The sequence below is a fragment of the Pongo abelii genome, chromosome 9 (genome assembly GCF_028885655.2).
Source record: "Pongo abelii isolate AG06213 chromosome 9, NHGRI_mPonAbe1-v2.0_pri, whole genome shotgun sequence".
Taxonomy (NCBI): domain Eukaryota; kingdom Metazoa; phylum Chordata; class Mammalia; order Primates; family Hominidae; genus Pongo; species Pongo abelii.
Genome location: NC_071994.2, coordinates 116,396,938 through 116,424,127, shown reverse-complemented (window position 1 = coordinate 116,424,127; position 27,190 = coordinate 116,396,938). Strand labels below are relative to the sequence as shown.

Sequence of the window (27,190 nt, the reverse complement as noted above, 5' to 3'; positions counted from 1 at the left end):
AAAATGAAACCTCAAAAGCATCAGGAATTAAAATTCATCGCAGCACACACACGGACGGAACACCAAGAAAGCAGACCCTTAGCTGTGTTCTGCAGTAGAAAAAAAAGAACCATTTCATGCAACACACAGAACCAGGAAACTCTTTTCTTCTCTGTTCAATTATGTATTGTAAAGCTTGGCCCGGGGAGCTGGGAGTTACACTTTGCATACCTGCTTTCTGCCTTCTTGTTCTGCTTGATGGGATGTATGCCATTTTTTTCTGTGCAACCAGAAATATTATAAAATCTAAAACTCCCACACAGCTTTGATGCTTGAACACTATAAACATGCACGCATACTCATATGGATTCATATGGATTCTTCAGGGGATTCAAGTCCTCCACACACATCTTATTTCATTAGAGCATTATAAAGACCAGCTTGGAACACTGATTCTGTGATTGCAGTGATTCTGTGCAATGTTTTCTACGATGAAAAAAGAGGATACAGTCTGGCTCTTGACTCTATTGTCAAGAGATAAATTCCAGCACTTTCATCTGGACTCTCAACCCAGGGGGAGCCTGCATTCGGCTTTTTCTGCCCATCATTTTTCTAGCACTGAGGCGGGAGCCTGAAAGGAGACAGCAGGAAGGAGCTCTCTCCTTCCCCTGTGCTCTGCGTACGGGGAGACAAAGCCGGGCATGCCGTCAGGAAGCAGCGGCTCCTTCCTTCTCGGCATCACCCTTTCCCTTTCCTCAATCAGCCATTTTCTCCTATTCCTTCCCTCGCTCTCAGTCTTTTTGCTACTGCTAAATTAACACGCGCATGAGCGTGTATATTTCAGAAGGAGGGACAGCAAAGCGAAAGCCGGGACGGAGATGCTGTTCTTTTGTGTCCTCAGCGTTTGCCTAACCCTTGGCTATTTTTAACTAGAGAGTCGATTTGAAAAGGCCTCCTCATGCACGGAGTATTCTTCCAATAATCAACACCGTTCTTTTGCTGATGCTTGGTTTGCTCTCTTGGCCAAGCAGACGGCATGCTTAGGAAACCACACCAGGCTAGGAGCCTTCATGCATTCACAACTGTTGCTTTTAATAAAAGGGAAAACAACAGGCAGCGCTGTAATCTAGAAGTTGGCTCTACAACAAGCGATCAGAGGTCTGGCCGAGAGCAACTCAGCCCTGTACTCACTAGCTGGTTCTGTGGTTGCAAGGGCAGGAAGAGGCCAGGTTGCTATGGAAACATGACAGACAGAAAAGGCACAGAAAGGTGAAGGAGAGAATGGAGATAAATTAAATTCATAGCTATATATGTATACATACATGGGTGAGTATATATTATACATATGTAGGCATCATTATAAAGATGGTGAAGGAGGTATTCTCTCTCTTCTCTATCAATATAAATAAACATGTTTATTTATTTATTATTTTGAGATGGAGTCTTGCTCCGTCACCCAGGCTGGAGTGCAATGGTGCGATCTCATCTCATTACAACCTCTGTCTCCAGGGTTCAAACAATTCTCCTGCCTCAGCCTCCCAAGTAACTGGGATTACAGGCACATGCCACCACGCCTGGCTAATTTTTGTATTTTTAGTAGAGACAAGGTTGCCCAGACTGGTCTTGAACTCCTGGCCTCAAGCAATCCACCCGCCTGGCCCTCTCAAAGTGCTGGGATTACAGGCCTGAGCCACCATGCTGGGCCTTAATATACATATTTAAAAGACTCTTAATATACATATTTAAAAGAGATGATCAGAGATTTTGCTGACAAATGACTTTCATGCAGCAAGAGATAACTCTCATTCATTCTTACTATTAATTCCAGCTGCTAAATTCTGAGCAGTATGTTTTGTGTTCTTCACATTTAATCTTTAATTTTTACAAACACTGAAAAGGTAAGTGGAATCCATCCTTCACTTTAGAGGTAAGAAATCTGAGACTTGGGGAGGCTTAGCGACTTATCCTAGGTTATGAAGCTTCAGGTGGAAGAAGTGGAGCTGTGATTTGAACCCAGGTCTGTCTACTTCCAAAGCCTGAACTCCGTCTGCTACAGGACGGTGCCTGGAAAAGCACTGCATGGGGTGGTGGGCATGCTTCTGAGTCAACAGATGGTGACAGAGGGCTTCTGAGCCTGAGACCTCCTGAGTCACCTCCTGAGTCTGAGTCCAAACCACAGGGGCTTCTGATAAATCAAGGAGAATAAAGCCAGCCAGGCGGCACCACCCTGCCTGCCCATTTGCTGCTGTCTGCCACTCTGGGCAGATGCTGGCATTACATCCTGTGTCTTACTGAGCTGTGGTCTTACTTTGCTATTCCTCCCTGGAAAGCTAGGTTCAAAACTCCCAACAGTGGCAGGCCTGGAGCCCCTTCTACTCCTGCACATTCAGGAGCACAAAAGGACAGGATAGCAACATTAATTAGATCAGAAATGAGCAAGGCTTAGCCAGGATGATGAAATCTGAGAGCGACCAGCTGACATTACTGCTGGCTTGGTGGTAGTGATCCCAGATGGGTAAAGCAGAGCTTGATAAACATGAAAATGTTTGTGATTTTCTTTAGGGTGGCGGGACGTGGGTGACTACTCATCCTATTTTACAGAGGAGAAAAACAAGGCTCACTTGTGAAGGGTTAAACGATTTGCCTAAGCGCCTACTGCCAGGCACATCTGCCAGACACTGCCAGACACTGTTTATTTTCCCACAAATATTTACAAGAAAAGTATGCATTTATGGATAAAGTGAAAGCTACAGGCCTCCCTATCTAATTTCAATGTCTGTATCCAACTGTGCCAATTAAAATGAAGGGTAAAAACAAAACGCTCCAACACATTTTCTATGACCCTGCAGAGAAGACATTTTTCTTGGTCAATTCCTTTGGCTTCTCCAAATACGAGCTTTGATCCAGCACACTCAGAATCCTGAGGACAGGGCTGGCCCCAGGGCGGCCACTTTGGGGATGCTGCCTGCAGGGTTTTCTATCCAGAGCAATGCTTTTCCCTCGCCTTTCCTTCAGGGAAGGCTGCCCCTCATGGATCTGAGAAGCCCTATGCCTGTTTCTCTTCTCATCTGCTTCTCTAAAACTCGACGCTGCTTTCCACCAACTGAGTTGAATTATCACCTGGTGAAGGAGATAACATTAGGCAAAACAAACTGTGGCTGGTGGAAAGTGACCTGCAGAGAGATGGATGAAGAAAATGATACTCACTATCTGGTGGAGACAATGGAACAGGGGTAGACGAGCTAGCAGATGCCGCTGAAGAAAGAAAAATGAAGGTGGGGAAAAAAGATCATTGAGGCACACAGATATCGAATGAAAAAAAATGGAAACAGCAACCCTGGGGCATCAGTATGAGGAGCTGAAGTGAGTTAAAGTGGGAAGAACAACACCGTATGTGAACAGGTGGCCAGGGCACCAGCGAGGAGCAGGGCTCTCTCTAACGTCAAACCTTGAGGCTGTGCACCTGCCAAACTCTGCAGTTCAGGTAAAGTCTGGGCCAGGAACAGCTGCACAAGCCTCAAATCTTGACTGAAAACAAATATCCAGTTCAGCAGGACCAGCTGTCTCCCTAGGACGAGAGGTATAGGAGGAAAGGGAATCTGGACCTCAGTTTAAGGTGAACCAGTGAAGGAGAAAATAGACATTGGCTTTTCATGTTACACATCTATATATGTGTTTCTATATAGGTATATATTTCCATATATGACTTTATTTATAGCAAAACCTATATGCCTCACTCATTTCAACATCTGAATGAATGAGATAGAAATGGCTGCCCTACCTAATGTGTACTACTGTATGAAGTTCATGATCCTTTATCATACAGATGATGCTGCAACCACCGCTGCCTTCCAAAAACTCTCCTACAGAATGTGGTTATTTGGAGGCTGCTACATAAGAGCCATGCAAATAATGTTCAGGATTATTCTCACTCCTCCAGAGAATAGAAATGTTGAAGAGACTGGGACTGAAATTCTAGCCAATCTTCTGTGTGGAGGATGGTTAGTTGTGCATCTGAGATACTGGGACACTGAATGGATCTTTGGTTTTTCATTGGCAAATATTTGGAAGTAGTCCCATCAACAGTCACAGAACAAAGTCCCCTTCGAGAGCTGGATGAAAATTTGGAAAAACCTCAGCGTATCTCCGACACTGCCTTAATATCTAATACTCATGGTTTTGTCTTCCTTTACCTTCCACATGAGGGCATCTCATTAAACCATGAGTACAGTGTCACTGGAATCAAAGCAACAAAGAATCGTAACTCATCATTATTGGATGGTCATCATTAATTCAGGTCTCCTTCCCTCTCTTTTCTTTGTTTAGCTTGAATTGTTTGCATAGTTGTCCATATTGTTCTGGCAAAGAGATGGAATTTTACATACTTTAACTACATATACAACAATCCATTTAACTTATACTTGCAATGTGCCACCTGGGGGACAACATATGAAAACAAAAATCTCAAGATGCCTCTTTTAAAAAGTAGAGACTCATTCACAATCTCTATATTCAAAAAGGAATAATCTATTTTGCTTCATGGTACAGAAGCAAATTAAGAGGTAATGTTTGGGCAATGAAATTATGAAGGTGGGTAGCTCAGTCATGGAGGGGAAGATTCATAGCTAGTTGTAAGGAGTCTGACACAAGCAGCCCGTCTCAAGGCAAACAGAGGTTTTGAGCTTTCCTCCTGAGTGTCTTGATGGCATGCAGACATTTGGCTTAAAAAATACATGAAATAGGCACATTCTCACAGGTTAGAGTTTTATTTGTTGGTTTGGAGTCACAGCTTCCTCATTATCTTCATGCACATTCATGAACTACACACAAAGGAACCTCCAAACAGGTAAGCCATGTTTACTAACTGGCAGCTTGAAAGCAGGAGTCCATTAAGTGTTTGTGGCTTTTACTAGCTCCCCCTGCTCATCCCTGCTTTGATATATCCATGTCCCTAAACATGGAAAGGTCTATTAAAGAACCAAGAAAGCAACTCCATTATTGAGACATCTCAACAAACTTCAAGCGATGAGTCAGTGCCAAATGCGCTGGTCTCACCTGACACCTGGCAGCCCAGGAGTCCGGCAGCAACACCTGCCTGTGCAGCACACTGGCCTCTGCTGACTCTGTGCCCTCTCTTCCTTGGGGCTTGGGGTATAACCAGGGCACAACTCCAGTGGTATGAGATCCTGCTGTGCATCTGCATCCCAACAGTATTACAGGACAGGGGTGCAGTGTCAGTGGTGCCATAAGCTGGCATCAGAAACCAATGCCACTGGTTCTTGGGCTCAGTGCAAGCACACAGCTAAACTGGTGGTTGGTTCTGTTTACCTAAGTTCAGACAACCTTTGTGTCTTCCGAGAAATGGGAGTAAGAATTCAGATAAGGTCCTTCCTAAGGCTCGTCATCAGTTCCTAGCAGCAAAAGGGTGGCTTTGTCATAGCAGTGGTAACTGCTGGCAGCATCCTCCCAATGATATCTGTTTTCAGGATGGGTCTAGGGGCAGCAGGATACTCTGTGGGCTAAATTCTCACTTCAGCAACTCTGGGAAGGTTATCAGGGCACAAAGAAAGACCATAATAAGTTATCTTTGGTGATAATATGATGTTCCCATATGTTCACCGCCTCATCCTGCTAAAGTTCTTGCAAAAGGCATGCTCAACTCTAAGAATATGCCATGGTTCTACTTATCTAAAAGAAGTTTGCCTTTTGATTCTTCAAACCTTAACTTTATTATATGATTGAGAAAAACTGACTTTTTGTACCACTAACAATGCCTGCTGTTGTACCATTCATGACCCACTTGGAATGCAGAGATGACACCATCATTTTCCAAAGGGCTTCTTGGAGTCATGGTTACTTATCCATTTTGATACTATCTTTTTTGTAGTTAAAAATCTAAATTTAAATTTAAAATTAAAATTTCATTTTTAACATTGACTGTAAAAATATAGCTTCTGAGATATATGTATAGTCTCACCTTTGCAAGAACTGAGCTGGCAATGAATGAAAACCACTGCGGCCTTTGAAGTCCAAGACCCAGTTACTCTGATTCAGTACTCAAACTCCAGTTACTGGTTAGAAACTCAGAGTGGGGCCTCATCCCAGCCTTCCTCTCTTTAATGTAACTAAGCCAGCATTCATTTACTGATCAAATCCAGACCAGAGGAAACCTGGAGACTCAGTTGAACCACAAGTTAAAGATCAGGGGAAGATCCAGAAGGAAGGTTCCCTCATGCCCAGAGTGGCTCCTCTCGAACTTGCTTAGGGCATAGCTGCATGCCCAGAGCAGGTACCTGTCAGTCCGGCCTGATGGCTCCATCCCCCAACTCTGATGCCTTCGAGAGCTGGTTCATCCCGGCACCAACTCTGCTGAGGTGGGGGATTTGGCACTTGCTCAAAATCTCAGAACGCCTACATGTAGCTACTTAGTTTTTGCTGTTGCTGCAATATTTCTGAATAATGTTAAAAAGATAAGCTTCCTTGGGTACCTTTCAGGAGCTGGGAGCCTTTTTATGAAAAGACTGTACAGCTTCCTGAATACCTTTTCTTCTGTGTCTACCTGGGTAACACCTCCGGTCCGCTATTCTGGTTCAGCCTAGGAAGAGCCAAATCTCAGGAGAAGGGAAGTTTAGGGGCATCTCTGCAGGCTAACGGGGTCAAACCACAGTTCATCTCTCTGTTACCCTTGTTCCCTGTGTCCTCTACGTACAGCTTACATGATTAAGGGGTGTCCTTCCAGTGGGGAATCTCCCCTTCCCTACCATGCATGGCAGAAGAGTTCCTACATTAGCTGATTAGTCTTCCCCAAACAAGGAGATGCACACTGCAAGTAACTACATGCTAAAGAACAGAGCTGACCGGAACTAGAGATTTAACTCTGCAACAGCTGCCTGCGGGACATGCCCACGGCTCGGAACCAAAGTTCATGCTACGTTTTGACTATGGCAGCTGCTGCAGGAGCCTCCCTGGCCAGTCCTTCTATTCCCCTCCAGCTACCAAGCTGACAGACAAGAAGCAAGGAAGCAACTGAGCTCAATTCCTTTATCTCCGAAAAGCAAATATGAAAATCCTTTCAGGTTCTTTTTCCCTTCAAGGTATTTTGAATAGTGGCCTGGTGGGGCTGTGGTCACTTTCCCGGCATCCCGGCTGAAGGTGAGGCGGGGCTATAGCGTGTTATTCAGGGCCCATCTGCAGACTTCCACCATGCTTGGCTCAGCAAACACCATCTTTGCCGTAGGGTAATCATCACACAAAAAAATTAATAAATAAGCACAATTTCCAAAGACACAGAAGTTGCATGCTCTAAAACAGGAAGAGTGTTAGCCTCTTGGAGTAACCTACAGACGTTAACAACAGCACAACTAGACTAAGGTCAGTGTGGTTAGGGCCCAGACAATATCATCTACTTCAGCCTCTAGGGGATAAAAAAGGGACCGGAACTAAATTAAGAACTAGAACTAGCAGATGTTAACGCTATGGAAACAAGTAATGAGGTATGAAGAGGCACTTACGTGGAGGAGGGCTATCTGCATTTCCCATGGATGGAACACAGACGAAAAGAAAAGACAAGAGACAGACCCAAAAAAAAAAAAAATAAGATATAAAAGAAATGAATAGAATCCGCAGAGCACATGGAGCTGGAAACTCAAATTATCAAATTACTTCAAATCCAGAGAAAGAAGCCACTCCTGTAGAAGGAAGATGAGACAGGCTTTCCTATTTCTGGGAAGAGGTAAGGGTAGTGGGTCCCTTTGCAGGCCCCTGGCTTCAAAAAGAAGGAAGCAAAGGATTCTCCCAGGTGCATTTTAAATCCAGGGGTCAGAGAGCCCAGGGAACTCTGTGAACACTCAGAAATTTAGTTCTACGGTATCTTCTTTAGCTGGGTGGACTCAGGAGCTTCCCAGGGTAGTATCTCTGTCTGCAAAGGGGTATGACAGGAGCAGGGCTCGCCCAGAGCCTGGCTGCTGGTGGGACGGGAGGGCAAAGTGGGATAGGCGTAGTTTAAAGAAAGAGGGAACGGCAGAGGAAAACCTAGAGATACATCCCTGAGTGGAATCGGAGGGAAGCAATTCTCTTGAAAGAGGCCGTGAGGAATGCCCTTGCTATGGGAGGGAGAGGAGCAGAAAAGGCCAAGGCCAGGGCTACCTCCTCCCCTTGGCTTTGCTGGGTTTCTGCTGCTGCTCACATATTCTATAGCAGTTTCCATTTGTCTCTGACTTAATATCTCTGCTGCATCAAAGATCCCACAATGCATTATGTGAACTGTCACCATCTTTACTCTCTTCCTGCAAGTCACAGGGTGCTTAGGGCTTCTGTGGCCTGTCAAAAAGCAACTTTCCCAGATCCTTTGACAAGTCACTCCTGGTTTTCTCCCCACTTCCTTTAATAATGTGTTGGTCCCTTCCCCCCGGCTGTTATTCTAACAAGCTGGACCGGCTACTAGGACAGTGTCCCCAACCCCTTGGAGAAAGAGAGAAGGAAGGGACTGTGTGTTAGCTGTCACTGAGAACCAGAGAACTAGGAGGTGGGGCCTCCAGGAGCAGAGGAATCTGAAACACAAAAAGCTGTGGTCTAAACAATGACATGGGCCAGCTCAGGGTCCCCCGCTGCCCCCAGGGAGAAGCGGGTGGGCTGGGAAAAGGTGGGCAGCTGGCTTTACTTACGGACTGGCTGCGTCTTGAACTCGGAGGCCGCGCTGATCTCACCCAGCCCTTTGCCATTGAGCGCCGCCAGCCTTACGGCGTACGTTGTTTCGGGCTTCAGGCCCACGATGGTGACGATGCCCTCCATGCTGGCTGTTATAATATGGGAAGGATGACAAAAGAGTCTATTGTTAAAATGGTGCAGCCGCTCTGGAAAACAGTAGGGAGGGTCCTCAAAAAATTAACTGTAGATTTATCATTTGGTCCAGCAATTTCATTTCTGGGCATATGCATAGAATTGAAAGTCGGGACCAAACAGATACAGATACCTGGCTATCCATGTTCACAGCAGCATCATTCACAATAGCCAAAAGGCAGACACAACCCAAATGACCATTGACTGATGAATGGATACATGAAATGTGGCATAGACGTACAATGGAATGTTATTCCACCTTAGGAAGGAAATTCTGACACATGCTACAACATGGATGAACCTTGAAGATATTATGCTAAGTGAAATAAAATAAGCTAGCCACAAAAGGACAAATGCCATATGAGTCCACTTATATGAGGTACTTAGAATAGCCAACTACACAGAGACAGAAAGAATGGTGGTTGCCAGGGGCTGGGGGTGGGGTAGCGAATGAAGAGTTAGTGTTTAATGGGTACAGAGTTTCAGTTTGGGATGATAAAAAGTTCTGGAGATGGATGGTGGTGATGGTTATGACTTAATGCCACTGAATTTTACACTTAAAAATGATGGAATGTAAAATGTATGTTATGTATATTTTATAATAAAAATAACTAGAATTGATCTTAAAAAAAAAAAAGTCTGGTGGACAGATAGTGACATGAGATCAACCTGCCACAAAATTGGTATGAGATTTCAGAGGGAAGTTAGGAAGGTAAAGTGATTGCTTTCTTCTGGCTCCAATCCTGATTACCCAGGAGCTCCTCATGGCCCCCCGGCTCCCCCGAGAAGCTGAAGAAGTGATGGAAGCTTTCTGGCAGAACTAATTCCGAGTAAAACTGCACTGGACTATGTCTCTGAATGGCTGTGATACTGATATCCCAGCCCACTCCCAATTCCACTCGAATTACCACATACGAGACCAGGATTAAAAATTTGTACAGAAACAAAACATGCTTCACTAAGTTATTCCAATTAAACCCAAAAAGGGGAGTCCAACATAATCACACACTATCCTCAGATGATCTGGGCTCAGAATCTTCACACTGCAGTAATCCAAGGGTCAGTCTTTTAATCTTTAGCTTGGAAAGCTAGCACAGGACTGATTTAAGGGCAGACTTGTCCTTCTGGCTGTGCTTATTTGGTTACTATCACAATTACAAGACAGTCAGTCCCTGAGTACAGATACCCAAGCAGGACTGGCCGGGTGTCGGCAGAGAACCTGCAGCACAGGTAACTCAAACGTGCAGAGTAGGGTGGATTGGACTCATCTGGCCACGCTCAGAACCTATGCACTGGACTCATCTGGCTGTGCTCAGAACCTATGCAAGGCTCCTGCCTGGAATGTGGTAGAGATGCCTTCATGCATCCTGGAAGGGTCATGAGAACCAGGCTCTGAAGCACAGAGTGTGGGTTGGGGTGGCAATAGGGGCAACAACTCTACAGGCAGATGTGACTTTGACCTAATTCTGGAGGTGCAGTTCCTGATTCTGTAGGAACACGCCCAGAATGGCAGGTGGGGACATCTGAGTACCGAGGCACTCGTGATCCCAATGGAAACACCAACTCACCCAACTCACCTTCCTTGGCATCATACCACTTGGAATGCCATACTTCTTCACCCACTGCTCTCCACTCAGCTTTGTATTTGAGGATGGGCACCCCACCTGTGGCCTCTGGTTCATCAAACTGCACCTGGGCTGTGCTGGAGTATGGCTCCACCTGGTCGATGGATGGTGAAGAGGGGGTGTCTGTGGGGAGGACACATATGGAGACTCAGGTGAGCCCAGTTTGGCCCAAGACCATTAACTCTCAGTCACAAGGCACATCTCTGTCATTTCTGCTCACTCTTGGGAATCCTGTCACTGTATCCTGTCCTCCTGGCCCATCTCACCAGATGCTTCTCCCCCAACATGCCCCATGTGCCGATCCAATGGCTCCCAGCTTCCCAACCCTCTGGCTTTGCTGACCCTGGCCTTTTATTCTTCCCAATATCCCAGAATCACTCAAGTACACAAATTGGGCTGGCAGGGGTAGGTGGGGGGTTGTGGCAGCTGCTGTAAGGGACACTCACCTGCTTGAACAAGGATGAATTCCAAGGACTCCTGCCCAATGCGGTTCACTGCAGTACAGTTGTAGTTTCCAAAATCATTTTCAGAGTCCGGGGTCACCTTTAGATGGAAGAAGCTATTGGGTTACAAGTGTCCCATGGGATGGTCACAGACTCAGATCTTTATTTACTGGATTAAGTTAGTAAAAAACAGAACTAGTAAAGTATAAATCATTAGCTCCAGCCCAGCCTTAAACAAGAGAAAAGAATAGCAGAGGGGCTCACGGGAGAGGCACATTCAGGGAGGGGACTGGTAGAGTGGGCGAAGGGGAGCTGAAAAGAGGCTCAGTGTCTTCTCTAGCCCATGCCTTCCCTGCTCAGGATGTGCCAGAGAAGCAGGAGAGAGGACTTGAGCTGCATTTTGGAGCCCACCTAGAGTCAAACTGTGCTTTCTCTGCTCTGCCCCACCCCCATCCTGACTCACCTCCAGATAGCTGGCAGAGGGGGTGTTGTAGATCTTGATATTGCTGTAGTTGGAGCTTGGCAGCAGCTGGCCATCCCGAAACCATGAGATCGTGGCACTGGGATAGGCAAATACCTCGCAGGTGATGTTCACCTGGTTCCCCTCCCAAGTGTACACAGCCACAGGGCCCTGTAGCTTTGGGGCATCTGCAATCAATAACAATGACTATCAGGATGACTGCCATGATCATGAAGCCCCCATATCCTGTCTCCTGGTACTGGGAAGGCAGGTGTGCTCCAAAGCAGAGCCAGCGCCTGGTATAGTAGAGGTCAGGGCCATTCTAGAATTCCTGTGCACAGCATGGGAAGACTCAAGGGCACAGCAGGCTTGTAAGAAGCCTGGAGATGGTGTGTAGGGGGTAGCTTGGGAACAGAGCTCTGAAATGGCCCAGGGCCAGCTGCAGGGAACATGAGCAGAACACATAGGGTGCACGTAGGTCCTTGCTGCTGTTTTCCTCTCTCATCCTGATCCTGCCTTGCCCCTCCCTCTCCCACGTCCTTCCCCATTTATTCCTCACATTGCACTTCAAGGTACATGGACTGGGAGTCCTGGCCGATGGTGTTGCTGGCGGTGCAGATGTACTCTCCGGCATCAGTGTACTGGATGCTCTTCAGGGTCAGCGACGACACACGGGCATGGCTACGCACCACCATGTGCCCATCCAGAGTCTGCCAGGGGGAGGGGGGGAAGGGAGCATGTCAGAGCCTGAGGCAGGGTGGAGGGCAACAGTGCTATGGCAGGATGGGAGCTGGGAGACTAGGCCATCATTTGTCTGTGACCCGTCTCACTTCCTCTCTCCTCTCTGTGTGAATGGCTTTCTTACTTTAGGTACCATCTAATGGGGGAGGCACTGGGAAGCAGCATGAGAACCTGGGAGTATCCGAAACAGAAAATGAGACTCAGTTATGTCAGGCAGCCTGATGTAAGTACCAAGATTGGTTTGAGGCTAGGTCCCCCAAGATGACTTTGTTCGGGATGTTTAAAATGGAAGCAAAGCCTCCGGCCAGCAGATATTGCAGCAGCAGCAGCAGCCCTACCTCATGAGATCCTGGGAAACCTGCACTGCCAGCCTGTCCTTTCTGTCTGCCCACTTGCCAGTTCCACGGTGCATGTACCTGTAGCAGGACATTCCAAGTGCCCAACGTAAGAAATTATTAAAGAAATCCTTATTTCTGCAGATGCCTTTCCTGGATGCTTAAAAGTGAAATAATCCCATGTAAAAACAAGCCAAACAACTCAAAGATCAGGAGCCATTGCACTGGAAGTGAGAGTAACTGGGTTCTCTCTCCAGGGACAATGGCGCAGAGAATCCTAGGCAGGTCTGGGACTTGACACCTTGACACCTTGGCCACCACCATTTTATAGTCCTTGATACAGCAATGGGCTTCCTAAATCTCTGGAATTATAATGATTGGTCAAAAAGAGAATAAGCACATGGTCCTTAGGCAATGGGTACTGGACTATTTCCAAGGGGATTTTCCCCTCGACATTCTAAGTAAAATGGTTGCTGGCCCAGGAAGAGTCTAGGCGTGTGGGCTAACTTCAGATCCTCAGGAAAGTTAGTGATCTGGAGAAAGGTTCTTATTCTGTGTAGGCTGTGCCCTCTTGCCTCCAGTATATGAGGTTTTGTAGGGATGGACAGGAGGTTATATTCTGCACCTGGCATCTGCCATCCCATGCATTGGGTCTTTAAAGAATGACAGAACAATTGGCTTCAGGTTCCTTGGATATGCTGCTTTGGGGCCCTGAAGCCCAGAACTGCGATGTCATACAGCAGCCAGATTAGCAAGCTCACAAGCAAGGAATCACTGGCCTTGTTCAGCAGTCTCAGCAGATTTACCAATGAGAAGTCCCTTGGACCATCACTGACAGATCTAGTCTATTCCGGTCATCTGAGCCCCAACACATTTCATGTCTGGAAGCTAAAAAACAACTCTAGCAAGAAGACAGAAGAGCGAAGCAAAGTCATGGCTGCCCATTTCTGCAAGTGCCATTCCTCCCTAGGATGAGTTCTCTGATCCTCTGCTTTGACCTATAAATCTGGGACGCTGGTTGGTTGAAAGATGCAACCCAGGAGATGCCACACATTAATGAGAGATGACAACAAACAGGTGTGGAGCACTTCACTAGAAAGCCTCGTGACACCCAGTTTGTTGGAGATACTGGATTTTTGAGGGCTGACAGTGCTGATACATTCCAGGGCTATTTTCTTTTCTTTTTTTTAATTATACTTTAAGTTTGAGGGTACATGTGCACAACGTGCAGGTTTGTTACATATGTATACATGTGCCATGTTGGTGCGCTGCACCCATTAACTCGTCATTTACATTAGGTGTATCTCCTAATGCTATCCCTCCCCCCCTCCCCTCCCCCCACCCCACAACAGGCCCCGGTGTGTGATGTTCCCGTTCCTGTGTCCAAGTGGTCTCATTGTTCAATTCCCACCTATGAGTGAGAACATGCAGTGTTTGGTTTTTTGTTTTTGGGATAGTTTGCTGAGAATGATGGTTTCCAGCTTCATCCATGTCCCTACAAAGGACATGAACTCATCCTTTTTTATGGCTGCACAGTATTCCATGGTGTATATGTGCCACATTTTCTTAATCTAGTCTATCATTGTTGGACATTTGGATTGGTTCCAAGTCTTTGCTATTGTGAATAGTGCCACAATAAACATATGTGTGCATGTGTCTTTATAGCAGCATGATTTATACTCCTTTGGGTATATACCCAGTAATGGGATGGCTGGGTCAAATGGTATTTCTAGTTCTAGATCCCTGAGGAATCACCACACTGACTTCCACAATGGTTGAACTAGTTTACAGTCCCACCAACAGTGTAAAAGTGTTCCTATTTCTCCACATCCTCTCCAGCACCTGTTGTTTCCTGACTTTTTAATGATTGCCATTCTAACTGGTGTGAGATGGTATATCATTGTGGTTTTGATTTGCATTTCTCTGATGGCCAGTGATGATGAGCATTTTTTCATGTGTCTTTTGGCTGCATAAATGTCTTCTTTTGAGAAGTGTCTATTCATATCCTTCGCCCACTTTTTGATGGGGTTGTTTGTTTTTTTCTTGTAAATTTGTTGGAGTTCTTTGTAGATTCTGGATATTAGCCCTTTGTCAGATGAGTAGATTGCAAAAATTTTCTCCCATTCTGTAGGTTGCCTGTTCACTCTGATGGTAGTTTCTTTTGCTGTGCAGAAGCTCTTTAGTTTAATTAGATCCCATTTGTCAATTTTGGCTTTTGTTGCCATTGCTTTTGGTGTTTTAGACATGAAGTCCTTGCCCATGCCTATGTCCTGAATGGTATTGCCTGGGTTTTCTTCTAGGGTTTTTATGGTTTTAGGTCTAACATTTAAGTCTTTAATCCATCTTGAATTAATTTTTGTATAAGGTGTAAGGAAGGGATCCAGTTTCAGCTTTCTACATATGGCTAGCCAGTTTTCTCAGCACCATTTATTAAATAGGGAATCCTTTCTCCATTTCTTGTTTTTGTCAGGTTTGTCAAAGATCAGATAGTTGTAGATATGTGGCATTATTTCTGAGGGCTCTGTTCTGTTCCATTGGTCTATACCTCTGTTTTGGTACCAGTACCATGCTGTTTTGGTTACTGTAGCCTTGTAGTATAGTTTGAAGTCAGGTAGTGTGATGCCTCCAGCTTTGTTCTTTTGGCTTAGGATTGACTTGGCAATGCGGGCTCTTTTTTGGTTCCATATGAACTTTAAAGTAGTTTTTTCCAATTCTGTGAAGAAAGTCATTGGTAGCTTGATGGGGATGGCATTGAATCTATAAATTACCTTGGGCAGTATGGCCATTTTCACGATATTGATTCTTCCTATCCATGAGCATGGAATGTTCTTCCATTCATTTGTATCCTCTTTTATTTCATTGAGCAGTGGTTTGTAGTTCTCTTTGAAGAGGTCCTTCACATCCCTTGAAAGTTGGATTCCCAGGTATTTTATTCTTTGAAGCAATTGTGAATGGGAGTTCACTCATAATTTGGCTCTCTGTTTGTCTGTTATTGGTGTATAAGAATGCTTGTGATTTTTGTACATTGATTTTGTATCCTGAGACTTTGCTGAAGTTGCTTATCAGCTTAAGGAGATTTTGGGCTGAGACGATGGGGTTTTCTAGATATACAATCATGTCATCTGCAAACAGGGACAATTTGACTTCCTCTTTTCCTACTTGAATACCCTTTATTTCCTTCTCTTGCCTGATTGCCCTGGCCAGAACTTCCAACACTATGTTGAATAGGAGTGGTGAGAGAGGGCATCCCTGTCTTGTGCCAGTTTTCAAAGGGAATGCTTCCAGTTTTTGCCCATTCAGTATGATATTGGCTGTGGGTTTGTCATAAATAGCTCCTATTATTTTGAGATATGTCCTATCAATACCTAATTTATTGAGAGTTTTTAGCCTGAAGGGCTGTTGAATTTTGTTTGTCAAAGGCCTTTTCTGCATCTGTTGAGGTAATCATGTGGTTTTTGTCTTTGGTTCTGTTTATATGCTGGATTACGTTCATTGATTTGCGTATGTTGAACCAGCCTTGCATCCCAGGGATGAAGCCCACTTGATCATGGTGGATAAGCTTTTTGATGTGTTGCTGGATTCGGTTTGCCAGTATTTTATTGATGATTTTTGCATTGATGTTCATCAGGGATACTGGTCTAAAATTCTCTTTTTTTGTTGTGTCTCTGCCCGGCTTTGGTATCAGGATGATGCTGGCCTCATAAAATGAGGTAGAGAAGATTCCCTCTTTTTCTATTGATTGGAATAGTTTCAGAAGGAATGGTACCAGCTCCTCCTTGTACCTCTTGTGGAATTTGGCTGTGAATCTGTCTGGTCTTGGACTTTTTTTTTGGTTGGTAAGCTATTAATTATTGCCTCAATTTCAGAGCCTGTTATTGGTTTATTCAGAGATTCAACTTCTTCCTGGTTTAGTCTTGGGAGGGTGTATGTGTCCAGGAATTTATCCATTTCTTCTAGATTTTCTAGTTTATTTGCATAGAGATGTTTTTAGTATTCTCTGATGGTAATCTGTATTTCTGTGGGATCAGTGGTGATATCCCCTTTATCATTTTTTATTGCATCTATTTGATTCTTCTCTCTTTTCTTCTTTATTAGTCTTGCTAGCGGTCTATCAATTTTGTTGATCTTTTCAAAGAAACCAGCTCCTGGATTCATTGATTTTTTGAAGGGTTTTTTGTGTCTCTATCTCCTTCAGTTCTGCTCTGATCTTAGTTATTTCTTACCTTCTGCTAGCTTTTGAATGTGCTCTTGCTTCTCTAGTTCTTTTAATTGTGATGTTAGGGTGTCAATTTTAGATCTTTCCTGCTTTCTCTTGTGGGCATTTAGTGCTATAAATTTCCCTCTACACACTGCTTTGAGTGTGTCCCAGAGATTCTGGTCTGTTGTATCTTTGTTCTCGTTGGTTTCAAAGAACATCTTTATTTTTGCCTTCATTTCGTTATGTACCCAGTAGTCATTCAGGAGCAGGTTGTTCAGTTTCCATGTAGCTGAGTGGTTTTGAGGGAGTTTCTTAATCTCGAGTTCTAGTTTGATTGCACTGTGGTCTGAGAGACAGTTTGTTATAATTTCTGTTCTTTTACATTTGCTGAGGAGTGCTTTACTTCCAACTATGTGGTCAATTTTGGAATAAGTGCAGTGTGGTGATGAGAAGAATGTATATTCTGCTGATTTGGGGTGGACAGTTCTGTAGATGTCTATTAGCTCCACTTGGTGCAGTGCTGAGTTCGATTCCTGGATATCCTTGTTAACTTTCTGTCTCGTGGATCCGTCTAATGTTGACAGTGGGGTGTTAAAGTCTCCCATTATTATTGTGTGGGAGTCTAAGTCTCTTTGTAGGTCTCTAAGGACTTCCTTTATGAATCTGGGTGCTCCTGTATTGGGTGCATATATATTTAGGATAGTTAGCTCTTCCTGTTGAATTGATCCCTTTACCATTATGTAATGGCCTTCTTTGTCTCTTTTGATCTTTGTTGGTTTAAAGTCTGTTTTATCAGAGACTAGGATTGCAACCCCTGCCTTTTTTTTGCTTTCCATTTGCTTGGTAGATCTTCCTCCATCCCTTTATTTTGAGCCTATGTGTGTCTCTGCATGTGAGATGGGTTTCCTGAATACAGCACACTGATGGGTCTTGACTCTTTATCCAATTTGCCAGTCTGTGTCTTTTAATTGGAGTATTTAGCCCATTTAAGTTTAATATTGTTATGTGTGAATTTGATCCGGTCATTATGATGTTAGCTGGTTATTTTGCTCGTTAGTTGATGCAGTTTCTTCCTAGCCTCGACGGTCTTTACAATTTGGCATGTTTTTGCAGTGGCTGGTACCGGTTGTTCCTTTCCATGTTTAGTGCTTCCTTCAGGAGCTCTTTTAGGGCAGGCCTGGTGGTGACAAAATCTCTCAGCATTTGCTTGTCTGTAAAGTATTTTATTTCTCCTTCACTTATGAAGCTTAGTTTGGCTGGATATGAAATTCTGGGTTGAAAATTCTTTTCTTTAAGAATGTTGAATATTGGCCCCCACTCTGTTCTAGCTTGTAGAGTTTCTGCTGAGAGATCAGCTGTTAGTCTGATGGGCTTCCCTTTGTGGGTAACCTGACCTTTCTCTCTGGCTGCCCTTACCATTTTTTCCTTCAGTTCCACTTTGGTGAATCTGACAATTATGTGCCCTGGAGTTGCTCTTCTCGAGGAGTATCTTTGTGGCATTCTCTGTATTTCCTGAATCTGAATGTTGGCCTGCCTTGCTAGATTGGGGAAGTTCTCCTGGATAATATCCTGCAGACTGTTTTCCAACTTGGTTCCATTCTCCCTGTCACTTTCAGGTACACCAATCAGACGTAGATTTGGTCTTTTCACATAGGCCCATATTTCTTGGAGGCTTTGTTCATTTCTTTTTATTCTTTTTTCTCTAAACTTCCCTTCTCGCTTCATTTCATTCATTTCATCTTCCATCACTGATACCCTTTCTTCCAGTTGATCGAATCAGCTACTGAGGCTTGTGCATTCATCACATAGTTCTCGTGCCGTGGTTTTCAGCTCCATCAGGTCCTTTAAGGACTTCTCTGCATTGGTTATCCTAGTTAGCCATTTATCTAATCTTTTTTCAAGGTTTTTAACTTCTTTGCCGTGGGTTCGAACTTCCTCCTTTAGCTCGGAGAAGTTTGATCATCTGAAGCCTTCTTCTCTCAACTTGTCAAAGTCATTCTCCATCCAGCTTTGTTCTGCTGCTGGTGAGGAGCTGCGTTCCTTTGGAGGAGGAGAGGCACTCTGATTTTCAGAATTTTCAGTTTTTCTGCTCTGTTTTTTCCCCATCTTTGTGGTTTTATCTACCTTTGGTGTTTGATGATGGTGTTTTGGTGTGGATGTCCTTTCTGTTTGTTAATTTTCCTTCTAACAGTCAGGACCCTCAGCTGCAGGTCTGTTGGAGTTTGCCGGAGGTCCACTCCAGACCCTGTTTGCCTGGGTATCAGCAGCGGAGGCTGCAGAACAGCGAATATTGGTGAACAGCAAATGCTCCTGTCTGATCGTTCCTCTGGAAGTTTTGTCTCAGAGGGATACCCGGCTGTGTGAGGTGCCAGTCTGCCCCTACTAGGGGGTGCCTCCCAGTTAGGCTACTTGGGGGTCAGGGACCCACTTGAGGAGGCAGTCTGTCTGTTCTCAGATCTCAAGCTGCGTGCTGGGAGAACCACTGCTGTCTTCCAATCTGTCAAACAGGGACATTTAAGTCTGCAGAGGTTTCTGCTGCCTTTTGTTTGGCTATGCCCTGCCCCCAGAGGTGGAGTCTACAGAGGCAGGCAGGCCTCCTTGAGCTGTGGTGGGCTCCACCCAGTTCGAGCTTCCCGGCCGCTTTGTTTACCTACTCAAGCCTCAGCAATGGCGGGCGCCCCTCCCCCAGCCTTGCTGCCGCCTTGCAGTTTGATCTCAGACTGCTGTGGTAGCAATGAGCGAGGCTCCGTGGGCGTAGGACCCTCTGAGCCAGGCACGGGATATAATCTCCTGGTGTGCTGTTTGCTAAGACCATCAGAAAAGCACAGTATTAGGGTGGGAATGACCCGATTTTCCAGATGCCGTCTGTCACCCCTTTCCTTGGCTAGAAAAGGGAATTCCCTGACCCCTTGTGCTTCTCGGGTGAGGAGATGCCTTGCCCCGCTTCGGCTCACACTCGGTGCACTGCACCCACTGTTCTGCACCCACTGTCAGACAGTCCCCAGTGAGATGAACCCGGTACCTCAGTTGGAAATGCAGAAATCATCCGTCTTCTGCGTCGCTCATGCTGGGAGCTGTAGACTGGAGCTGTTCCTATTCGGCCATCTTGGAACCGCCCCTACCTCCAGGGCTATTTTCATACATCATACTCAAGTCTTTACCCGTGAGTCTAGACTAGTGGCCTCGAGAACATGGGGCCATCCCTGCAGGTATCTCTAAAGGGCTGTGCTGACCTGCTTGTCACTCCTACTTGTCCAAAACAAAGCAGGACTGAAGGCAGAGGGAACTTAAGGACAACCCCTGGCCTTTCTGGTGATCTCTGGGATATCAACCAGCAACTGAACTAAAATTCTTTGTGACACAGACCAGACTTGTCCTGGGGCTGCCACATACAAACTTGGAAATTGAACCATACTCTTCTGGAAGTCAAGAGAACATTTCCATAAGGAAGAGATGTTGTAACAAAAGAGGCAGAGAAATGAATGTAGGCAAGAACAGGACCTTAACGACAACAAAGCAGGGGATATTCCAAGTCTTTACTCAGAATAATCTAGAAAATGGTTGAAGAGAAGCTTAGAAAACAGTTGCGTGGACAGCCATACTTTTTTTTAAAATTCCTATCTAGTTTCTTTCAGGAAATTTCTCCAAGTGGAAATTTCTCCTGTTTAATGATGTCCACAGACCAGCCTTCTAAAGAGAATCCTTATTTTGCAGTAGGCTCACTACCAATTTGATGATGGAATTATCTGCCAGATGCCCAGTTCTCCCTTTGAGGATACACAGATAGACTCCAGTGTCATTAGACTATCTTCCCCTGAAATGCTTTTACTATGGCTCCTGCACAACTTCAGGGTGTGCCACCCACCAGCCATCCAGACAAAAAGTCACGCTGACCACCCAGGCTGCAGCAGAAGGAGCAGATGAGCTCTGGGCAAGTATGAAAAGATATTGATGGCAAGAAAACTCCTTTTTTCCCCAAAAGTATGAAGGGTAATGATAATTATTATTCTCATCAAAATGTTTTTGTCTCCCTCATTCCAGGTAAAAGTGCTAACGCTTTTAGAACTTACAAAATGAAATTGGCCATAACCCGAGCCTTCTTTTGCACTCATCTGGACTTATGGTATTCATCTCCAAATGAGACAAACAGGAGAGAATGGAACTTCTGAGCCCTAGGGGCAGTATTCACTTGAAAGTCAATTACATCCAAAGTAAGATACTCATGATAAGGACACTTCTGAAAAACGGAGTGAGGTGTCTGCTTTCATGGGAGTAAACCTATTACTTCCACTTACAATAATAATTCTCTTAACATCTCCTTAACACTCCCTGATAAATCTCAGCTGTTCCTCAACCAGCTCTAAATGAGAATGACAAGGAAAGTTGTATGAGGCCAAGCAGAATGAGATCTGTAGCTGCTTAAGAGTGGCTGATAATTAACCCTTCTCTCTCTTCCCCAATCCCAGTGGGTCCATGACTTTTGGACAATAAAGCACCCAACCTGTGATAGCACTAAGTGATTCCTGTGCCACAGGCGGGAAGCATCTCAGTGAGGTTGTGCACTTAACAGTCATCCCAATGACAGGGAGGAAGGTCTTATACACAGGAAGTTTATAATGAACTGAATTTGACAATGGCAGCCTGTTCATGTGCAGAAACTAAGATCAGTGCCTGGGGACAGGCAGTCAACTTTTAAATATTAAACAGCATATAAATATGTATAGCCTTGACCTGAACACATGAGTTATATGTTCTGAATAATTATCATTTCTGAAAGACTAAGAGGATAGATTTACCAAATTAAAATACAGAATCTATAGGATCATCATGTTCTGCATTTATAGCATTACATGATCAAAGCTCCATCTGGATAAAAGGCAAAGGCAACTTTAAAAAAGTCCTTAGAGATTAGATCCTTGAATCTCATCTGAAGTCTACTGGTTTTATTTTCACTATATGTCACTTCATATAAATCAGGTAAAAAATTACAGGCATGATCATAAGTAGGGTCTTGAGATGTGGCAATGAAGGTCTAAAGATTAATACTCAGCTTCAGTTTTCAAACTAAGTCCCACATTATCCAAACTGAAGCCATGAGTCAGAGAAATGTCAAAGGCTAAATGCTACTGACTTTAAAAAACATAAAACCATTTGTACCACACCGTTCTAATCTCATCAATTTAATGCTCTATAAAAGTAACAGAGATATGTTTAGCAATTTGGGAAAACCAACGAGAGGTGCCATTTGCATTGCTTTTGAGATGAAACATGACGTGATAATTTACCAAGACCGATCATTATAAAATAAGTGAGCAACAAGATGAGTTGAGCTGGAAAGGAAAGGGAGGAGTGGGTTTTTCGATCACTAACTCTGTGACTTTATGGTCCAGAGCCACATCAACCACGTGAGTCAAAAAACTTTCACCATTTCAAAATGCCTGGCCTGGGAATTGGGGGCAATTTGTTTCTATTGGTGTAATTACCTGGATGTGATTTTACCAGCACCAGCAAGAGAATAAGATCCAGTTTTAGGAAACAATATGGATTTGTTCATCCACTCCCAACACAGCTTGCTTGCTCATCCTAAAACGATACTATTGCTAAGTAATGTCTACCACTATCGACCTATTCTTTAATCTAACTAAATTACTAATTAGTTTAGCATGTCTGGTTATTAATCTGCAATGGTGAGTTAAACTGTAATGCTTTCAACACTAAAGACTGGCTAGTGGTCAGGTAAGCTATACCTCTTGCTTCTCTGGTCGAGTCCACGAAGCCTGGAGAAAACAAGATATAAAACACAACAAGAAAGCAGTAAAATTTTACAACATGTTGCTTTAGAGAATGTATCACACTGCATTCCGTGCACATGCAGCTTTTCTTTAATTCAGAACTTTTTCCACGGCCCACTTTCAATGGTGTGTTTATTACACAATTTAATTTAGGATTTAGCTTATGTCCAGCTTTTCTTCCCCCTTAGGCACATTAAAATGTATAATTCAAAAGGTTCAGGCTTTCCTAATCTTTGGTATACCTAGCTATGAATACCAGTAGGACCAGACTGCTCTTCTTCCAAAATACCTTAAATATTGCTCATAGTATTTGGTGACATGACTAGTTCTAACCACATTATCTAGAGATACTTAGAGAGTAGGTCTCCTCCGGCTGGGTGCGGTGGCTCATGCCTGTAATCCCAGCACTTTGGGAGGCCGAGGTGGGTGGATCATGAGGTCAGGAGATCGAGACCATCCTGGCCAACACGGTGAAACCCCATCTCTACTAAAAAAAATACACAAAATTAGCCGGGCGTGGTGGCAGGCACCTGTAGTGCCAGTTACTCAGGAGGCTGAGGCAGGAGAATGGCATGAACCCGGGAGGCAGAGCTTGCAGTGAGGAAGATCGCGCCACTGCACTCCAGCCTGGGCAACAGAGTGAGACTCTGTCTCAAAAAAAAAAAAAAAGAGGGAGAGAATAGGTCTCCGCCTTTGGGTTTTATAAGGCAGCTTATCATAGATATACTAATGCCATTTAATGCTCATGTATTTTATAATTCTTTGCATGCATTCTGTTAAAATCAAATTTTTATTGCCAAAAAGGAGCAAAGCAAGGAGCACAGAGGTACACTAGGAATGAGAAGTATGAAGTCCTTGAGACCAGGAGTCAGGAAGCTTTGAGGATACCAAATGGGAGTGGTTGAGGGAGGGCTCCAGTCCTTAACAGCAGAGAATGCCCAGATGGTATGTGGGCTCCAGCATGTACCATCTCCATCAAACATGGCATTCCATTCACAAGTTGGCATTTGCAAGCCAACCCAGGGATACAGAAGTTAGAGGGATTTTCCACCCACATCTAGATTTTTTTATTTCTCCAGCACTTGGGAATCTATTCTCCTTACAGTTTATCTGTTTTTCATACTAGGATTCAAAGACATGATAGCTGCATTGTTCTTTTTATTACATGGTAAGACTGCCTGATTGTCTCTGATGTTCAGATGGAAAAAGGATAGAAGAGATGCCAGAATCATAGCAACGCAATCCAGGGAATGCAAATAAGTTAGCAAACATTTAGTAAGAGTCCACTAAATGCAAGGAACTTTTGCGAGAAATGAGATGGAAATATCGAGTTATGTCACATGAAGTGGGAATGAAGAAGAAGGTGAGAACAGAGGAACATGCAGAGACCAAAGTAACGGTGGGCCAACACGTCAAATGTGCTTGCCAATTCCACATCACTTAGAAGCTTGTCGGTTACATGCCAGGGCTGCAGGAATCAAGATCTTTCTTTTGAGAGACTCTATCCCATTGAGTTGTATGTTTTTTCAAATCTGATTATTCCTGTGTCTCTCCCAAATCACTATGGTTCTGTGGCTTTTAGAATAAGTAGTTGCTAGTAACACAAAGCTTCCAGTAACATAACCTTCTACTTTTGTGCCTGGTGGAATGATAGGAAATATCTTGGCCCTAACAATTTGGTGAATGTGTGACCCACATTAGGACAACTGATAGGACAACCTGATATGCAAATGTACATACTTATGAAATAAATCAGGGTATGATTAGTAATCCTCCAAAAATTGTTCTAGGTTGTTTTGATATTCATATTTTATTGTCTTACACACAAATCTGCAGGAACACATATATAAAATAAAGTGAAGCATTTCTATAATTTTCTTAGGTATTCCATTATTCATGTGCCCACACGCTGGATAAACCAGACTGATTGCTCAATGCAGTCATCTTTTCCAGTGTTTAAAAGCGGGCCCTGGGTTTGTACTGAATGAGGAATTTTTTTCTCATGAAAAGGAGACTCCAGCTTCCAAAGAATCCAGAACTTCAAAAGTTCTCTCTTACTTATGGGATATTCTGTCGGCCTAAGATTCAAGGTTCACAGAATGCTTTTCATTTTTCCTATCTCTTCTGATCTCAATTCTTCACTGCTCTCCTTTCCTTAATAAGGCTTCATAGGCTTTTGTCAGTCATTTCAAAGGCATTGAGATGTTCAAAGAGGCATATGATGGATTTTTTCTGCCAGGGATAGAGTATGTAAATCATCATCCACGGGTCTCAGTCAGTAAGTAAATGACACCTGGAATTTAGCACCACTCACTCAAACACCTGGCAATATTTAAAAGGAATCTGGGCAGGATGAGTAATGAAATAACATGGAAGCAGAAGCTTTCTGAGGTATCACAATGACTTTCATACAGCTGATCAAATTGACACATTATGATGGTCAAATTTTTTGGTCAATGTAATAGTAACTACTAGGAAATGCATCAACTTTTGGACAGCTGATCCACCTTAATGGTCTCAATGATCCAAACAATTAGGTATCCTAGCTATTATCAGTTGTTGAGCTAAACCAACTCAACTAGCTGAAGCTTAACAGATTGGTAATGGTCATTCTCAAATGAGTAACTAGACTCAATACAGAGACACGACCAAAGGTAGAGTGTGACATTCAGGCTCACTGTACTTGTTTTTGCTTATCTCCCCCCTTCTTTTATAATGAACAAGAACATTGGTATTCCATTAGAAAGTCAATAACTATATGTCTATAGTTGAATGCGTTTTTTCCACCTCTTACCTTAAGAAGACTAATACTAGACTAAACTCAGCAGTGAAGCAAAACACAAAACTGCTTTAACTTGCTAATATTGTAACTAACTTTGTTAAAGGAATCACTGAATCTTCCACTAAAGTCATACAAATCATGAGAGAGCACTGTGGCACCGTGGTATCAAGTGGCCTACCTTCTGAGCCACCGAGCTAGAAGGAAGCCATTGTGGCAGTCTAAGGGCTTTGTACTTGACCTTGTTCTAGTCAACATTTCTATCAGTGACTTGGACAAAGATACTGTAAATAAGTGTTCATACAAGGTTGGAAGCAACAGCTAATACAAATGTTAGACGACGACTGCATTGGGAAGGCTACTGGACTGCCTGCTCTTGGGCTCTATGCTTAGGCTGATCTCCACTGACTACTCTACTTCTTTACTTTTAATATACACATGGGTTGAAGTGCCCTGGACACACAGACTTTTAAGGTGAATTTCTAATGAAAGTCAGTCCTGACTGGTTAGAAAGATGGACTCAAACAGTCATTCTCAAGCCATGGGGTGTTTGTATGTGTCATATTTTTAGTAACAATTAGAGGTGGCTACTGGCATTTAACAGGAAGGGGACTAGAGATGCCAAGCTTCTTGCAATGCACAGTACAGTCCCAGTGAAGGAAGCCTCTTCCCAAATTGCCACCATGACCCTGTTGAGAAGCAATGGGCTGCAACAAACCAAATGCAATTTTTAACATAAATAAATATAAAATTCTGCAATATTGGTTAACCAATCAATCGCATAAGAACAGGATAGGGGATATGTGGCTTAAATGGGGATCATGTAAAAAAGACCTGAGCATTTTAGTTGACCACAAGCTCAATATGAGGCAACAGAATAAGGAGACTGTTAAGAGCTAATGCGCCTTTTTCTGCATGATGGCATCCAGATCAAAGAGGCAATAGCCCTCCTGAAGTCTGCATTAATTACACTGAGCACAGCAAAATTTTAGGGGAGCACTAGTGAACTGAAACTATCTAGTATAAGACAACCAGAAAGATAAAAGGTCTGGAAACTATGACATATGAGAAATAGTGAAAATAACTGGTGTGTTCAAGGTAAGAGGAGTGGACTGGAGGAAAGTTGGAGAGCTTTTAATGGCTCTCATGCAAAGGACTGAGTGGCAGAGGCTGGGAGGACTGAGTAGAGGAAGGGGCAAGGAAGTAGCTCTTTCTGCTCTTCAGCATTGGCCAACTCCCCTGCAGAGGACTGACACCATCACGCTTCAGACAGGGACGGACTGGCTTCCTGGCAAGGATGCTAGGCCAGGGTGCCAGGTGAGACTGGATGACCTCAAAAGGTGCCTTCTGAACATCTATGATTTTAGCATTTTATGTGATCTAAATCTCAGGAGGCTTCTTTACCTGACCAATTAGATACAATCATCTATTCTTCTTTGCTTAGCATATCACTCTGATTTTTAAAAGAAAATGGTTGTTTTCCACTCCTACAATTACAGTGATGCTAGTAATCTTGATTCCTAATTATACAGAATGCAGCTTCAGATGGGGGAGAATGTGAGGAGAGGCTGCCAGAGTAAAAGTGAAATTTATTTTCTGTACTCCAACCAGTTCATGAACAGCCTATATTTGTTTTCTTAATTATTAGCTATCCACAGTGTAAGATGGACAATATGCCTCTTTGATGTCAATATATAAGTAACAGAAATGGCAAATTTTCTTATATAGGGTTTCACTTAGGCAAATATGTCAGTCTGGTGTCACATCACTAGCTGATTTGCAGGACTTGTTTTAACACCGAGTCACTCATGTTCCAATAAAGTGAGCTTGAAGGCTTGTAAAAGAAATACAATACAACCAATGTGGCTGGGCAGAAATAATGATCTAAGATTAAGACAAATGATCTATAGCAACAGCAGAATTATATAACAAGTAGTCACTACTAGGCTTGAGACAGTCTCTGCTGGACACCTGTCTCCATATTTAGCAAGTATGAATGT

General features: G+C 43.8%; 1 protein-coding gene across 14 annotated transcripts in view; it reads right to left on the bottom strand.

Annotated features, from left to right (window-relative positions):
• Positions 1-27,190, bottom strand: part of NCAM1 (neural cell adhesion molecule 1) — a 316,550-nt gene that overhangs the window by 34,005 nt on the left and 255,355 nt on the right. For 4 of the 14 annotated variants that reach the window (XM_054525078.2, XM_054525079.2, XM_054525086.2 and 1 more), the window contains exons 9-15: positions 22,367-22,396; positions 11,905-12,055; positions 11,349-11,533; positions 10,889-10,985; positions 10,395-10,565; positions 8,643-8,774; positions 7,491-7,505 (exon numbers count right to left, since the gene is read on the bottom strand). In XM_054525078.2, coding sequence (XP_054381053.1) covers positions 7,491-7,505; positions 8,643-8,774; positions 10,395-10,565; positions 10,889-10,985; positions 11,349-11,533; positions 11,905-12,055; positions 22,367-22,396 — 781 coding nt within the window. The remainder of the gene's footprint in view (positions 1-7,490; positions 7,506-8,642; positions 8,775-10,394; positions 10,566-10,888; positions 10,986-11,348; positions 11,534-11,904; positions 12,056-22,366; positions 22,397-27,190) is intronic. The other 10 variants (XM_054525089.2, XM_009247066.4, XM_054525090.2 and 7 more) reach the window with 3 other exon arrangements.